At 33.8% G+C, this 17543-nt stretch overlaps 4 protein-coding genes across 6 annotated transcripts; 1 reads left to right on the top strand and 3 right to left on the bottom strand.

Annotated features, from left to right (window-relative positions):
* Positions 1–2853: 2853 nt before the first annotated feature.
* Positions 2854–6339, bottom strand: LOC104228381 (protein POLAR-like 1). The gene is made up of 3 exons (XM_009780838.2): positions 5497–6339; positions 4302–4690; positions 2854–3757 (listed from the first exon to the last, which is right to left on the bottom strand). The coding sequence occupies exons 1-3, from the start codon at positions 5861–5863 to the stop codon at positions 3293–3295; spliced, it is 1221 nt and encodes a 406-aa protein (XP_009779140.1). The 5' UTR covers positions 5864–6339; the 3' UTR covers positions 2854–3292.
* Positions 6340–8782: 2443 nt separating this feature from the next.
* LOC104213029 (uncharacterized) lies at positions 8783–11597 on the top strand. The gene is made up of 4 exons (XM_070159806.1): positions 8783–9424; positions 9728–10059; positions 10308–11052; positions 11136–11597. The coding sequence occupies exons 1-4, from the start codon at positions 8783–8785 to the stop codon at positions 11595–11597; spliced, it is 2181 nt and encodes a 726-aa protein (XP_070015907.1).
* Positions 11598–12763: 1166 nt separating this feature from the next.
* LOC138880412 (uncharacterized) lies at positions 12764–13704 on the bottom strand. The gene is made up of 2 exons (XM_070160521.1): positions 13272–13704; positions 12764–13189 (listed from the first exon to the last, which is right to left on the bottom strand). The coding sequence occupies exons 1-2, from the start codon at positions 13679–13681 to the stop codon at positions 12964–12966; spliced, it is 636 nt and encodes a 211-aa protein (XP_070016622.1). The 5' UTR covers positions 13682–13704; the 3' UTR covers positions 12764–12963.
* Positions 13705–14909: 1205 nt separating this feature from the next.
* LOC138880411 (uncharacterized) lies at positions 14910–17250 on the bottom strand. Of its 3 annotated transcripts, XM_070160519.1 has the most exons (7): positions 16551–17250; positions 16318–16467; positions 16126–16224; positions 15549–15825; positions 15283–15465; positions 15078–15221; positions 14910–14993 (listed from the first exon to the last, which is right to left on the bottom strand). In XM_070160519.1, the coding sequence occupies exons 1-5, from the start codon at positions 17241–17243 to the stop codon at positions 15419–15421; spliced, it is 1266 nt and encodes a 421-aa protein (XP_070016620.1). In that variant the 5' UTR covers positions 17244–17250; the 3' UTR covers positions 14910–14993; positions 15078–15221; positions 15283–15418. The 3 variants fall into 3 exon arrangements, with proteins under 3 accessions (XP_070016620.1, XP_070016619.1, XP_070016621.1); XM_070160518.1 differs by having other exon boundaries at positions 15078–15465; XM_070160520.1 differs by having other exon boundaries at positions 15078–15462.
* Between the last annotated feature and the right edge of the window lie 293 nt (positions 17251–17543).

Below are 17543 nucleotides of genomic sequence, written 5' to 3'. Positions count from 1 at the left end.
GCTCCACCACAACGCATAAAGATGGGTCCTCAAAGAAAGTTGGGGATATATGTTGGATATGAATCTCCTTCTATTATAAAATATCTAGAGCCAATGACTGGAGATTTATTTACGGCAAGATTTTTCAATTGCCATTTTGATGAATCAGTATATCCAACATTAGGGAGGGAAAATAAGCAGCTGAAAAAGAAGATAGATTGGAATGCATTATCACTGTCTCATTTAGATCCTCAAACAAATCAATGTGAACAAGAGGTTCAAAAGATTATTCATTTAAAAAATATTGCAAATCAATTGCCAGATGCATTCACTAACCTACCAAGGGTGACTAAGTCACATATTCCAGCTGCTAATGCTCCAATTCGAGTAGATATCTCGGCCGGACAATTAATTAAAGCAAATGAGTCTAAGCCATGCTTGAAACGTGGTAGACCAATCGATTCTAAAGAAAAAAAATCCTCGAAGAAGAAAATGAGCAAGTGATCAAAGTGAACATAACACAGAGGTAGTGGCTCAAGAATAGCCCCAAGACGTAACACATGATAAGACCTTAGGGGAGGTCCAGGTACCTGAAAATAATGAGAATGAAGAGATATCAATAAGTTACGTCTCAACCGGGAAAAGATGGAACCGAAATAATATTTTTATCAATAACATTTTTGCTTATAATGTTGCTGTAGAAATAATGCAACAAAATGAGGATCTTGAACCAAAATCTGTCAATGAATGTAGACAGAGAAATAATTGGCCAAAATGGAAAGACGTTATCCATACAGAGTTAACTTCACTTGGAAAACGTGAAGTCTTCGGACCCATAGTTCGAACACCTGAAGGTATAAAGTCAGTAGGGTATAAATGGGTTTTTGTGCGAAAACAAAATGATAAAAATGAAATCGTTAGATATAAAGCGCGACTTGTGGCACAAGGGTTTTCTCAAAGGCCTGGAATTGATTATATGGAGACATATTCTCCTGTAGTGGATGCTATCACCTTCAAGTATCTCATAAATATGGCAGTGCAAGAAAAACTTGATATGCATCTAATGAATGTTGTTACAACCTATTTGTATGGATCATTAGACAATGAAATTTTTATGAAAGTACGTGAGGGATTTAAAGTGCCAGAAGCATATAAAAGTTTTCGAGAAACTTGTTCAATAAAGCTTCAGAAATCTTTATATGGATTGAAACAATCAGGTCGTATATGGTACAATCGCCTGAGTGAATACCTGTTGAAAGAAGGGTACAAGAATGATCCAATTTGTCCTTGTATCTTTATAAAAAGGTCTGGATCTGAATTTGTTATAATCGTCGTATATGTTGATGATTTAAATATCATTGGAACTCCTGGGGAGCTTCCAAAAATAGTGGACTGTTTGAAGAAAAAATTTGAAATGAAAGATCTTGGAAAGATAAAATTTTGTCTTGGTCTACAAATTGAGTATACGAAAGATGGAATATTTGTCCATCAATCAACATACACCGAAAAGATTTTAAAGCGATTCTATATGGATAAAGCACATCCATTGAGTACCCCGATGGTTGTGAGATCACTTGATATAAAGAAAGATCCATTCCGACCTCATGAAAATGATGAAGAGCTTCTTGGTGCCGAAGTACCATATCTTAGTGCAATTGGGGCAATGTATCTTGCCAATAATTCCCGACCAGATATAGCTTTCTCAGTAAGCTTATTGGAAAAATTTAGTTCTTCGCCAACACAAAGACACTGGAATGGTATTAAACATATATTCAGATACCTCCAAGAGACCATTGATATGGGTTTATTTTATTCAAATGAATCCAAGCCATCATTGATTGGTTATGCAGATGCAGGATATTTGTCTGATCCACACAAAGGTCGATCTCAGACATGCTATTTATTTACAAGTAGAGGTACAGCCATATCATGGCGTTCGACAAAACAAACTATGGTTGCTACTTCTTCAAATCATGCAGAGATAATAGCCATTCACGAAGCAAGTCGAGAATGCGTTTGGTTAAGATCTATAACTCAACACATTCAGCAAACATGTGGTCTTTCTTCGAAAGAGAATATTCCAACAATATTGTATGAAGACAATGCTGCATGCATAGCTCAATTGAAAGGAGGATATATCAAAGGAGATAGAACAAAACACATTTCACCGAAATTCTTTTTCACTCATGATCTTCAGAAGAATGGTGAAATAGATGTACAACAAGTTCGTTCAAGTGATAATTTGGCTGATCTGTTCACTAAGGCATTACCAACCTCAATATTTGAAAAGCTGATATATAAGATTGGAATGCGTCGTCTTCGAGACATTAAGTGATTTTTCATCAGGGGAGTAACTACACGCTGCACTCTTTTCCTTAACCAAAGTTTTGTCCCACTGGGTTTTCCTGGTAAGGTTTTTAATGAGGCAGCAAGCAATGCATATTATAAATAACTATGTACATCCCAATATTTTTTTTGTAAGTTCTTAATGAGGTACATTATCTTACATGGACATCCAAGGGGGAGTATTATAAATAGTTTGTACATTGGATGCACATGTTGTGAATAACATAGTTTGTACATTAGATGCTCATGTTGTGAATAGCTTAAAGATTAAATCTCTTACTTTATGTCCATCATCTTTACTTTTATGCCTATACAAGGCTATGTAATTACAATGGAAAGATATACCAAAGTGAAAGAAGAAAAGAGTTCTTCTTTCTTTCTATCCCTTTTTATTTACGTTTTACATTTATTTTATAACACTTGAAACTTTGTAGTTGGTTTTGGAGTTTTATTCTCCTTTTTTTGTTCTTTGTGAGGGTTGGGTGGGTATTCTTCCTTTTCTTGAGCAGCTATACATACATCATCATAAGCAAAATATATTAACACTCTTTCACCAATATTTATATGTACACTGTACATCTTTTCTCTATTGTGACAAGAGTAGAAGACACAGACCTAGCATAAACAATAAGGTAAGACAAACAGATGCTGATAAAAAAAAAGTAGCCAGGTGCACTAAGCTCCCAATATGCGCGAGGTCCGGGGAAGGGTCGGACCACAATGGTCTATTGTACGCAGCCTTACACTATATTTCTACAAGGGGTTGTTTCCACAGCTCGAACCCGTGACCTCCTGGTCACATGACAACAACTTTACCAGTTACGCCAAGGCTCCCCTTTACAAATTGATGCTGATCAAGTTCTCAAAAATATGTAAAGAACAACCTCATTTTCTCCCTGCCCATTTTCTCCAAGACATGAAGATATAAGCCATCTTCAGATGTCATGTTAACATAATATCAACAAGATCATTTTCCCTCCATGTTTGGTCTATCAATCAGTGCTATATCTAGAGGAGGACTTCTTATATCAATTTCAAAAGTAGTTTCACTTCCATGCATGGTCCTGATGGTATCTTCATTGGCCTCATGATAACAATATGGACTTTGTGGATATGCAGAAGACTCCGATTCACTCGATGCATAGTCCATTTGAGATAGAATGTGTTGTGCTTCCAATGAATAAGCTCTGATTTGGCTGTTGTAAAGGGCTGTTTCAAGCTCTTTAATTTGAGCTTCAAGCCTGGATTCTATTACCTCGTGCAGGCGCAAGCTTAGTTCCCTCGGGGAAACAGGATAATTTGCAGGTTTAGAATGATAAATCCTAGTTTCACTAGTATCCCATTCTGATTCTGATGAATCAGAACACTGCATATTGAGGTAATCTAGTTTCAACTCTCCTTGAGCCACATCTACTTCATCTTCTGGATCTAGCTGCAAAAGTGAAACACATAAATCAGAATACAACTCTAGTTAGTCACAGAAGGAAGACTGAAGAGACTTAGATGATGTGATAAAAAGTTAAACAGCAGTAGATCTCCAAGTATTGTTAACACAGACACCAAATTAATTATGAAGTCTATGCTTTCTTTTATGTAGACCAACATCTATGAGTTTGAATAGGATTCAATCAATCAATCAACTACACCTCAATCCCAGACTAGAAGACGTCATCTATATGATCCTTTATATTTGTCGCTATTTGAGGATTTGTCATAATTAAGTTAGTTTTATGTTGGCTGTTAACCTTGTGTAATCGTCCTTTTTCGGGTGATTAGAACCGACTATACTTTTGCAGAAAGGTGGAGTTACAAGTGTGACTAGGATTATGACAAGTGTGCTTCAATCTCAAGCAAGTTGGGGTCGGCTATATGAATCCTAACTGTCTATGTCGTTCCATTTAAGGTCGCCTCAGTCAAAGTCTCAAAAAGGGCATTTTCTAAAATACCAGTAAAAGTGTAGCTAAATGCAGGCTTACCTCAACAAAATCAGATAATCTTTCAACCTTCATGCTCATTTCCAACCTTTCTAATTCAGCTTCAAGCTCTGCCTCAATTTCACTCATCGATTCGTGATTCTCAGCTACCTGATGATTTGTGTTTTCACTAGTTTTTGGTTCATTAACTTGAACTTCAGAAGAAGATGACATTGGCTCAACAGCTGACATAGAGGGACTATATAGATTTGGCTTTTCATAGCCATCAGTAGCAATCTCTTTCACGGGCTCCTCTTGTAATTCTTGAACTAAATTCTTGCTCCACTTTAACTTCTCATTTACCTTTTCTATCTCTCCTCTGTTTGCAGTAATAGCAGACATCATTCCAGTAATGATTCCCATATAAAATAGAGCCAATCCATTTGGTAGCCCTGCTTGAATCAAGGCAAAGTAGAATCAGAAATAAAGCATTACTACAACAACAAACCCAGTTTAATACCATAAATGGGGTCTGGTGAAGATAGTGTATACGTAGACCTTACCCTACCCTATAAAGGTAGAGAAATTGTTTCCGATTGACACTCAGCTCAAGGAACAATAAGAATAAAGAAGAAATAAAGCATTACTATACATAAAAAATAGATAACTTTGCATAAATATCAAGAGATTCCTTAAGTAGAAACTTATGCATCAAGAAAGTGAAAATGAAAATGAAACAAGAATATATGAGATCAACTGAGATAAATTGAGTTTAACTTATATAAACCGGCCATGTAAAAGAAACTTGCATACTAACATGTCCCCTATGATTATTATAGGTAACCATCCATAAAAAAGTGAGATTAGTAACCTAGAAAATAAGGTAGGTTACCTTCTACAATAAGTTAAAGTATACTGATAGCGTAAAAGTTCGTTATATTATTAGTATATATAGTTAAGTCCAAATAAATTGGATGGTAATCTATAAAAAGGGCACCCCGGTGCATTAAGCTCCTGCTATGCGCGGGGTCCAGGGAAAGACCGGACCACAAGAGTCTATTGTATACAGGCTTACCCTGCATTTCTGTAGGAGGTTGTTTCTACGGTTCGAACCCGTGGCCTCCTGGTAACATGACAGCAATTTTATCAGTTACGCCAAGACTCCCCTTCACTAAGTTAAAGTACAGTGATAGCATACAAGTTCTTTACATTATCAGTGTAAAATAAATTTTGGTATAATAATTGAAGTTGAAAGAACCTGTTGAATTGAATTGTCCACTAGAAACTTTGTTCCAGGTAATTGTATGCTCTCTTCCATTATAATCTCCTGGTTCCCATTGGACCTCAAACTCGCAATCTGCTGATGAATCAAGATTAAGACGTCTGAATCCGAAAACCCCTTCATCAGTAATTTCTTTTTTAGCTCTTTTTTGAGCTAATCTTCGAAATGGACAAAGATTTTCACGTATTTGGTACACCAAATTCTTGTTATCTGATTGCTCATGTGTTGAGATTTTAGAAAATTGCTTTTGCTGTAGTAAGTTGTCCTTATTGTCTGATGAACTTTGCAAATACTGTGCTACATAACCAGCACCTGCAGCTGCTACAACAACCCAAAACTCCATATTCTTTTATCTTCATGCACAAGCAAAACTATACCTTATTTCTTCAAAAAATTGATCTTTCCTTTCTAAGGCTCCAAGATTAATATTATTACAATGAACATTCATTATAATTGGACTAAGACGAGCTTAAACGGAGCGATATGAATAGTGCAGACTCATATAGCCGACCCTCAAATTGAATGAAAATTCCGGAGATTTCTTTCCATTAGCTTAAGCTTTGGTGGACAGATTTAGCCAATACATGTATGAGCTAGCTAGTAGGTATACCTTGAAATAGTCGATGTACGTACAAGCTGATCTGGACATCACTGTTTGAAAAAAAGAAAACTATCAAAGCTACCAATCTTTGAGGTTTTAGAGAGAATGGAAGTTATTTCTGCTAAAATATTATTGGATTGTAGATGATCTAAAAAACAAGTTGTACTAGGAAAAAAAGAAAAGAAAGAAATGGAGAAAGTATGAACTGGAAAACGAAAAGCTACTAATTAATTACTTATTCAATGATAAGGAAGACGTGGAAACTATGATAGTAACATTATCCCTTCTGAAAATCCACAAAGAACATAGCATAATTCCGTAGATAACAACACGATTTAAGTTATATACACATATAGTATAAAAAATTTTACGCGATCAATATAGTTTAATAACGTATAATAGCAAATTAGTTATCATCTTTATCAATTTAAAAATTTATCTTTATAATAGATATTTATTATAATTTTATTATGATTGACCCGATTATTATAATTTTAATATATAGAACTTAAACTCTTAACGATATTAGGAATAGGATAGCTCAAAAGGCACTCTATATTGTTCAATATCAAACAGAACAATTTATTCCTAAAAGCAAATGCTAGTCATATTTACGAAAAATAGAAGAAAAAAATAGGTGGAATTATGTATGGTTATCAAAGTTTAGTCACCATGACCACGTAGCTTGTTCTTGAAAGTGAAAGCTGGAGCCAAAGAAATAAATTTGAATAAATATTAGTATTAATAAAAAAAGAAAGACTAATAAGTGGACTTTTCCAACTTACTACAATGAAGTCCAAACGTTTTCTTTTTCTCCAAAAAAAAAATAAAAAGAAAGAAGTGAGGCCCTAAATGATTCACGTATCTTTTGAGATAATTTTAATTTGTATATTATTTTTTCCAAGAATTATTAAATTTAATTGTTATTATAGTTACCAAAATAGCTGGCCAGAAAAATTGTGAGCAAGCATTTGGCTAAAAATTAGGCCAATTGGTCTCTAATTAGGCCACACAACTAGAATTAATTACCTGGTTTGAGATTGGATCCCACTCTAGATTGCGTGGGCGAACGACACAAATAGCCACTAAAAGTTGTGGCTTTTATTTTAAAGCCACTGTTTTCAATGTATTTAGACTTTAGCCACTTCTTTTAAAAAACTTATACCTGACTGGATGAAAATACCCTTCTGGTACGCTATCAACACAAGCAGCAGTTACACAAAGAGAAGAAGCGAGCAACAGCAGCAACGACGATCAACTGAGGACAACCACCATTTCTCTTCCCGATTTCAAAAATTCAGCAATCTAATCCAAAAAAACAACATAGATAAACAGTAAGTTGTAATTTCATGTGTTTCTATCAATTTTTATTTCGCTATAGTTATACTTTTTTAGATCTGTATTGATTTGATTATATATTAGATAAGAATTTGATTTTTTTTGAATTTCTGGATTGATAAATTTATAGACACCGCCTCCTATGATAATTCTGTATTCCGGACATAGTGTCTTCATTTTGGAAATTGAATTCAAAAAAATAAGAACACTATGTCCTTAACTTTGATTCTACTGGCCTCATTTTGCAAATTGAATAAAAAAACTTAAGGACAAAATGTCCTTCACTTAGTTGTTGTTCTTCTGTATACAAAGTCCTGTAGCTTGAGTTTCAAATTGTATGTTTTAGTTTCTGGTTCAAATGTTAAGGACTGACAATCCTTAACTCTTAAATACATGTTTAAATGTTAAGGACTAGCAGTCCTTAACTTTTAATTCCATGTTTAAATGTTAAAGGACAGATATTCCTTAGCTTTTAATTTCTGGTTCAAAAGTTAAGAACTGGTAGTCCTTAACTTTTAATTCCATGTTTAAAACTTAAGGACTGGCAGTCCTTAACTTTTAATTTTAATTCCATGTTTAAATGTTAAAGGACAGGCAATCCTTAGCTTTTAATTTCTGGTTCAAAAGTTAAGGACTGGTAGTCCTTAACTTTTAATTCCATGTTTAAAATTTAAGGACTGACAGTCCTTAACTTTTAATTTTAATTCCATGTTTAAATGTTAAAGGACAGACAGTCCTTAGCTTTTAATTTCTGGTTCAAAAGTTAAGGACTAGCAATCCTTAAGTTTTAATTCCATGTTTAAATGTTAAGGACTGACAGTCCTTAACTTTTAATTCCATGTTTAAATGTTAAAGGACAGACAGTCCTTAGCTTTTAATTTCTGGTTCAAAAGTTAAGGACTAGAAATCCTTAAGTTTTAATTCCATGTTTAAATGTTAAGGACTGACAGTCCTTAACTTTTAATTCCATGTTTAAATGTTAAAGGACAGACAGTCCTTAGCTTTTAATTTCTGGTTCAAAAGTTAAGGACTAGAAATCCTTAAGTTTTAATTCCATGTTTAAATGTTAAGGACTGACAGTCCTTAACTTTTAATTCCATGTTTAAATGTTAAAGGACAGACAGTCCTTAGCTTTTAATTTCTGGTTCAAAAGTTAAGGACTGACAGTCCTTAACTTTTAATTCCATGTTTAAAACTTAAGGACTGACAGTCCTTAACTTTTAATTCCATGTTTAAATGTTAAAGGACAGACAATCCTTACCTTTTAATTTCTGGTTCAAAAGTTAAGGACTGACAGTCCTTAACTTTTAATTACATGTTTAAATGTTAAGGACAGACAGTCCTTATCTTGGTCTTGCACTTACAGTACACCTGTTCTTAATTCTACAAGGATTGCTTTATAACGTATGTCCTTTGTTTCCCATTCTCTTGACTTGTAGGATGGAAACAATATGCATAATAGTTGCTTTTAATGGTAGATGGACTGAAGACTATAAATATCTTGATCATCAAACAAAGCTTTTCCTAGCACCTGAGTCAATTCAGTTTGAAGATTTCGTTAAACAGATTTTTGAGCTTATTGAATTGGATAGTGAAAAGTTTGAAATAGTGATATGGTTTGATATCAACCTTGGAACAAGCAAAGGAATGCTTGTATCCAAAGATTTAGATCTTCACACATGTATAGAGTTGCTAAAAACTCATTCACTCTTCAAGAGCTGTCGTTTCATAGTTGATATTTCGGAAAGAGTTTTTGCATCAACAAGCAATGAACATGCCAACACAAAAACTCAACATGACAATCAAGAGCGATGCCAACAGATAGTTGAAGTAGATATGGTTGAAGCTCAACCATTAAATGAAGAGGTGCATCAAACATTTGATTCTATTCAAGTAGAAGGACAAAGCATTATAGAGATTGACAACGAACAAGCTTTGGGTATTCAAGTCTTAGAGAGTGCACCGGTAATCGAAGTAGTTGCTGACAAAACCTGCACTCAAATAACTAAACGAAGATCAAATTTGAAACAAAAAGAATCCCCAACTACGATATTAAGAGAAAATGCTTTTTTGGATCAAATAAAAGTCGGATCAGTATTTGACAAGAAGAGGAGCATAATTAATTGTTTTTCTAATGTAGAAATCAAATGACATTTTGAATTCAAAGTTGTTAGATCAAGCTCAACAAGATATTCGTTGACATGCAATGATGATAGGTGTCGTTGATGTGTGCGTGCTTTCAGAATTAAAGACTCAACATTATTCAAGATAGTAAAACTTGAGAAAAAGCATGACTGCTCTGTTAACACTAGGAAAGCAGACCAAAGGCATGCTACTTCAAAGTTGATTAGTGGTTACATTATCGATAATCTTCGGGACCCAAGATTTGAAGTTACACCAGCTTTTGTCATGGCAGAGATGCAAAAATTGCATGGACTAGACATTGGATATCACAAGGCGTGGCGTGCTATTCAACATGCTTCCGCTTTAATAAGAGGAAGTCCCGAAGAAAATTATGAATTATTGTGTTCATACTTGTATATGATGACAAGTAAAAACCCGGGAACTTATACTAACATAAAGATAGACGACAACAACAGGTAAACAATTTAGGACATGCTGTCTTTAGCCTTGTTAACTTTTGAGTTATAACCAGAAGTTGAGGACTGCCTATCCTTAAGTTTTGAACTTGTAATTAAAAGTTAAGGACTTCCAGTCCTTAAGTTTTGAACTTTGAAATAAAAGTTAAGGACAACATGTCCTTAACTTTATAACTTGTAAATGTAAGTTAAGGACTGACTGTCCTAAACTTCGGGTATTTTAACCTTGTTTTATATTGTATTTTCAGGTTTCTTTATATGTTTTACGCATATGGATCATCGATAGCTGGTTGGAATCATTGTAGACCAGTGATTGCTATTGATGCGACTTTTTTGAAGTCAAAATATCGTGGTGTTTTAATGATTTCAGTTTCAAAAGATGCAAATAACCAAATTTTCCCATTAGCCTTTGGAATAGCAGAATCTGAAAACAACAATTCCTATGAGTGGTACTTTAGTCAGCTTCGCAATGCAATTGGGAGCCGTGAGAATTTGATTTTTTTATCAGACAGGCATCAAGCTATTGCAAATGGCATTGTAAAGGTATATCCTGAAAGCCATCATGGGATTTGCATCTATCATTTGGAGCAGAACCTAAAGCGAAGAAAGGTGAAAAGTGAGGTCATAAAACTTTTCCAAAGTGCTGCAAGAGTATACAAGCGTAAAGAATTTGACATATACATGTCAGATATTGCAAATGTAGATAAGAAAACTTATGACTACTTGATGGAAGAACCACCGGAAAGATGGGCACGTTCTTGTAGTCCACAACGAAGATATGACATGCTCACAACAAATATAGTTGAGTCGATGAATTCAGTGCTATTAGAAGCAAGGGAGCTGCCTATACTAAGAATGATGGATTTCATTCAAGTGAAGCTACAACATTGGTTTTATGAAAGAAGAAATAAAGCAGAAGGAACATTTTATGATGTTTCTTGTTGGGTAGAGGAGGAATTGAAGAACAGAATAGATTTAGCATTTACTTTGAACGTAAGTATTATGTTTTATGTTTATATTATGATTTTGACATTTTTTAACATAATGTACTCACTTATAATTTTTCAACATTGAAGGTCTTCCCTGTTGATTCATGGCGTTCTAGAGTTGAAGAAGAAGGAATAACTTTCTTGGTGGACTTAAACAAAAGAACATGTGATTGTTTTCAATTTCAACTTGATGAATTACCATGCATACATGCAATTGCAGCTATCGAGAAGAGAAACATCAAGAAGTCTGACTTTTGTTCGCACTGGTACTTAAAGGAATCTTGGCTGAAAACATATGAAAGACAAATACATCCTGTAGGACATACTGATTCATGGATTGTACCAGAGAGTGTTAAGTCACAAATTGTTAAACCTCCAGATTTCAAAGTGCCACCAGGTAGAAGGCAAAAGAAAAGGCATATTCCTGCTACCGAGCCATCAAAAATAAAATTCAAATGTGGTCGTTGCAGAAGAATTGGTCATAATAGAACATCTTGTATATATTCTCCGGCACTCCATCCATTTTCAAGAAAGCATAGAGAAGAGTAGAAATATACACTTATGTTTATCGACTCTTTTAAGTTTTTGCTATAGATTGTATTCATTATTATTCTAATTTGAGCGGATGCCTAGATTTTCAATATTTATATCTTGTTACGTTCTTTTAATTTCTTTTGAGTTCAACAATTAAAAGTTATTAACAGGAGTCAGTAAGTTCAACTTGCAATTTTGAAAACTTAAGGACTGTCTGTCCTTAACTTTGAATTTTAAGTTCAAACGTTAAGGACATGAGGTCCTTAAGTTATAGTCCCATATTAAAAACGTAATGACTGTCTGTCCTTAACTTTGAATTTCAAGTTCAAAAGTTAAGGACATGAGGTCCTTAAGTTATAGTCCCATGTTAAAAACTTAAGGACTGTCTATCCTTAACTTTGAATTTCAAGTTCAAAAGTTAAGAATATGAGGTCCTTAAGTTAATGACAAAACTTGAGGACTGTTTGTCATTAACTACAGGAGTCCTTAAGTTTGAAAAACAAGTTAAATACTTAAGGACTATCTGTCCTTAACTTTGAATTTTAAGTTCAAACGTTAAGGACATGAGGTCCTTAAGTTATAGTCCCATGTTAAAAACTTGAGGACTGTCTGTCCTTAACTTTGAATTTTAAGTTCAAACGTTAAGGACATAGGTCCTTAAGTTATAGTCCCATGTTAAAAACTTGAGGACTGTTTGTCATTAACTACAGGAGTCCTTAAGTTTGAAATACAAGTTAAAAAGTTAAGGACATGAGGTCCTTAAGTTATAGTCCCATGTTACAAACTTGAGGACTGTTTGTCATTAACTACAGGAGTCCTTAAGTTTGAAATACAAGTTAAAAACTTAAGGACTGTCTGTCCTTAACTTTAAATTTTAAGTTCAAACGTTAAGGACATGAGGTCCTTAAGTTATAGTCCCATGTTAAAAACTTGAGGACTGTTTGTCATTAACTACATGAGTCCTTAAGTTTGAAATACAAGTTAAAAAGTTAAGGACATAAGGTCCTTAAGTTATAGTCCCATGTTCAAAACTTAAGGACTGTCGGTCCTTAACTTTGAATTTCAAGTTCAAAAGTTAAGGACATTTGGTCATTAACTTTGAATTTGAAGTTCACTTACACTTAGTCATGAACAAATACTAACAAACTCAATGGACAAATCAACAGTTGAGAGAAACAACGAAATAAATAACAAAATGCCTTGACATAACTTTTGAAATTGTAATTTTGCATAGCTGTTACAAAAAATTACGCTATGCCAACAAAACAAAATATAAGTGCCTTTTCACAAATTTACAGAATATTTCAGAACTATCCTAAACTGGCATAATTCAGATGTCACCTTTACAGCAATTTTATACAAAAATAACACCACAATTTCTTTACAACTCCTTTGGACAGAATGTTTCATTTTCACTCTCATAATCATCACCAACATTTTCTGGTGGAGTATCATAACCAGAATTTCTTTTCCATTCACCATGTCCCCAAAGATTTGCAGCAAGTTCTTTTCGAAAGTCTTTTATGTCTTCGGGTTGGAATTGCTGCACGTCCTTTCCAATCATCAGCAACTCGACAAATTTGATCAAGAATGCACCACAATCAGTCCTAAGAGAAATATAAGATATGCAGTGAATTAAACAATAAATCTTAAGTACATATAAATAATATAACAAATAATAGCACGTACGATCCAGTTTGGTGTGGTGATCTTTGCCACTGTATATCAAATTTGTTGAAGACATTCCCAAAAGACTTGTGATTTTTGTCAAACTGTGAGAACTTTAGCAAATGGGGGATCATGCGTGCATACATTTGTATATAGTTCATTCTTGCTTCATATGGCTCACTGTATATGAAATCATATACATCAATCTTTTTTCGATTCAAGTCCAATACTCCCAACAAAAAGTGTGTCACAACTTCATCATCTTCTGAAGGAAGCAGACATGGAAAAAAGATTTTGTCAACCTCAGTCCATGCAATTCCACATCTACGGCTGTCCCCCCACACATATGGTGTCAGAAATAACTGATTATCACTAGCACACCAAAACTCATCACTAGCATCTTCACTGAAATCTTTATACACAAGTGCCATATAATTATCAAAAAGAACATCAGTAGTTGTGCATCAAAAAGGATGATCGCGAGGGTGGTAGCATTCCTTCTTTCTCAGATAATAGAGAGCAATGTCAATATGCTTCATAAAAAGGCAAAAAATAAAACAAATCAATAACAAATCAGTCATAAAATAATGAAAAAATGATAAATTAATAATAGAAAAAATAAATGCCTTGTGAATTATCTAACCTTATCATCAAGAACAAATTTGCTATCTGAAAGCTCAAGGAAAAACATTTTGCTACTAATTTTTTGATGATACAATTTGTATAGTTTTTTCCTCAAACTATTATCATCAGCATATAAATCAATTTGTCCCCTGAAAATTTTGAAAATGTCAAGTTAGAATTTTGAAAACTTTAATCTATAACTTAAGGACCAAGTGTCCTTAGCTTTTGAATTTGATACTCAAACTTAAGGACTGCATGTCCTTAGCTTATGAATTTTGAATTCAAACTTAAGGACAAGAAGTCCTTAAGTTTTAAACTTGAATCTATAAGTTAAGGACAGTTAGTCCTAAAATTAGTCTTACAATCACAGAAGTTAAGGATGTAGTGAAACACATTAAGAGACTTACTCTTTTTTGCGACCTCTCCTTTTCTCCTTGCCCAACCACACAATGAATTTCTTCACTAATTTTTCATCTTCTTTGGCATAATGAAAAATACACCTACGAGTATAGGTTGATTTTATCCAACCTGAACTCTTCAGAGTATTTTGATTGTCTGCCTTGGAACTTACTGCTTTTCCTTCCTTATCAAAAGGAGATTTCAACTGCCAGCTTAACTTCTTGTTCCTTTTACCTCGACCAAGTTCTTCTTCAACATTTCCTTCACCCTCCATAGTCAAAGTCGCATCAATGTCCATTTGTATACTTCGAGGAGTAGGAGTAAGAAGAGAAAATGACGGACCATCATAACCAATACTGTCTCTCTTTCTTTTCGTTGTATATTGGTTAAGATTGTCATCATTGCTGTCCTTTTTGTTTTCCTCTGCTAGCGACATTATATATATATATATATATATATATATATATATATATATATATATATATATACATATTCATATTAGTTTTCTGCAACAGGTCAAATGAAGAGACAAAATTTCAATTGTACATATAATAATTAGGGCACAATCAGTACCTGTCTTCTCCACAGTACCTTCTTGTGTTTTTTCAAGAGACAACTCAGCTAAAATATTGCGTGCAACATTTTCTTTTTCTTGCAATTCCACATTTTCTTTATCTTGCAGTTGTTCACCATGATCTTTAGATGCTTGTTGACAAGATTCTGCAAAAATATTTACAACAGCTAACATGTTAATAATCTTTAATTAAAACAAACATATATAAAATTAAAAAAGCACTGCCTAACCATTTGCAATATCCAAGATCATTCCAGCTACATCATCATCATCACATATTGCATCTATAGATTTGGAACCAATCTCACTTCTGCCTATGTCTGGAGATTGTAGTCCAGTTTTCTCTTGATACTGCACTCCAGCTTCTTTGCTTGCTGCTTCAAAAGATACAATATATAATGAAATAAAGATACAATATATAATGAAAATTTTAACCTTGACTGGCACAAGTTTGAACTCCAAATTTTTCTTTGTATGACAGCGGTGTAGAGAGATCATACGTTCCTTTTAAGCATTTGCATACAATCTCGCTGACACTTGTCCCCAATGTACTTGTTAAATCCTCCTGTGATTACAATCCACAAACTCTACAAATTTTCTCCGGCACTCCACAAACTTCTGCATGCACATGCATAGTTTATATGTATTAATCTATTGAATATACATTTCAACGAAAATAAAAATCAAAATCTATAACTAACCTTTCCCAATATCAGTAACATTTTCAGTTTCATCATCTAGATGTGCATCTCTAAATTCTCTTTCATACTGACCCTCTGCATGCACATCCATATAATCACGTTCAACACCACCTGCATCTTGGTTGAATATGCCAGTACGCTCAGTAGCACGACAATGATCATCAACTCCATATTTTCTAATTGGAACACTAGATTCTCTATCTGTGTTCATCTGATCAGCTTTCCCAAACATGTTCATCAAAGTATCAAGCTTTGATCCTAGAGTTTTCTTTAAATCCTGAGAAAGCAACTAAGTTACAAAGAGAAGGACATGTTTAAAACTTAAGGACAGGCAGTCCTTAAGTTTGAACTTAAAGTTCAAAACTTAAGGAAATGCAATCCGTAAGTTTGAACTCCAAGTTCAAAAGTTAAGGACAAGAAGTCCTTAACTTTGAATTCCAAGTTCAAAACTTAAGGACATGATGTCCTTAAGTTTCATTTCAAAGTTCAAAAGTTAAGGACAAGAAGTCCTTATCTTTCAATTCCAAGTTCAAAATTTAAGGACACAAAATCCTAAAGTTGGACTAACTGAAATTACCTTGATTTCGTTCTCAATCTTTTTTTTTGATACAACAATTTTCTGGTTAACTCTGGTAACTTCTGCTTGCAAATCCTTCTTAAAACTCTCTGATAATCTCTGAATCAAAAAACATAATATAAAAAAAAGGTGTTCGTAAGCAAGAAATAATCAAATAAAAAACTAATACTATTCAAAGGCAGAAACACATACTCTAACAATTTCCTTAAGTACGCCTTCGTCAAATTGTGTGGAAGAAGACCTTGAGCCTTGATCTTGTGAAACTGGCTCCTCCACACAAAGAGGCTGTGTATCTTCTTCTTCCACGGGAATAAAGGGTGACACCTCAATCAACTTAAACACCTATTATATAAGAAAAACTAAACATAAGTATACATAACTAAAACAAATAAACAAAAAAAGAGATAGTAATTACATTAACTTACTTTTTTATTATGGAAATATTTTCTACAAAGAGCATCAAATTGTGGAGACTTCATTTCAGAATAACATAACATTCGAGGATAACCAACTTCTTTGAAGTTCACAAATTGTTTCTCTTGGAAAATAGGAAGTACTTCCATAATCCAGACACAAAACGCAAAAGGAAAGCCAACTAAAGTGTAGCTATCAATATCTTTTTCTTTCTCTTTCTCCTTCTGAACATCATTCTCATTTGATTTCAAGCAACTCTTCAATGATTTTAATAGCGTCTCATAAGCAAGACAACCCCAGTTGAAGGAAGCACAAAGTGCATCATCGTCAACAATTTTCATTATTTGCTCCGATACATTCCTATTTTTCCTCTTGCCCATCAAAACCGACTCAACAAAATAGAGTGTTGCCAACTTCAAAGCATCATCATCACTGCCAGCAAATGATGAAGTTGTACCATGTGGGCGACTAGAAATAAAACTATACAAATCAGCCAACTCAATTTTGTCCTTTCCAGGGAAATAGACTCTTAAAAGCCTATTCTCTTTCTCATTTAAACCTTTCATGTCAAGCGACGAATAAGACTTCAAACCAGTAATAATATGGAATGCATCACGAGTAAACTTAATATCGCGGTCAAATACCTTGAAGGTCATCGAATCAGGTTCATTACTAACAATTTCAGAAAGCAATACACAGTGCATAAGTTTACCCGAGAACTTCACACTTTGTAATCTGAAGAAGTTGCCAAAAATGCTTTCCCTTAATTTCTTCCATTGGCTATTCGACAGAAAACTTTTAATTGTTTCCTTATATTGAAAATCTCCTTTCCAATATACCAGAAAATTACGCCAATCGTCAAAATCAAACAAATGATCGCCTTCCATTATAACACTAGAAAAGAAGGAAAAACAAACAAAGATTAGGACTTAACTTAAAATTTCAAGTTTAAAAGTTAAGCAAATACAATCCTTAACTTTAAATTTTAAGTGCAAACGTTAAAG

The sequence above is a fragment of the Nicotiana sylvestris genome, chromosome 10 (assembly GCF_000393655.2).
Source record: "Nicotiana sylvestris chromosome 10, ASM39365v2, whole genome shotgun sequence".
Lineage (NCBI taxonomy): Eukaryota > Viridiplantae > Streptophyta > Magnoliopsida > Solanales > Solanaceae > Nicotiana > Nicotiana sylvestris.
The sequence above is the reverse complement of the archived record's forward strand: the minus strand, read 5'-3'. Positions and strand labels throughout refer to the sequence as shown.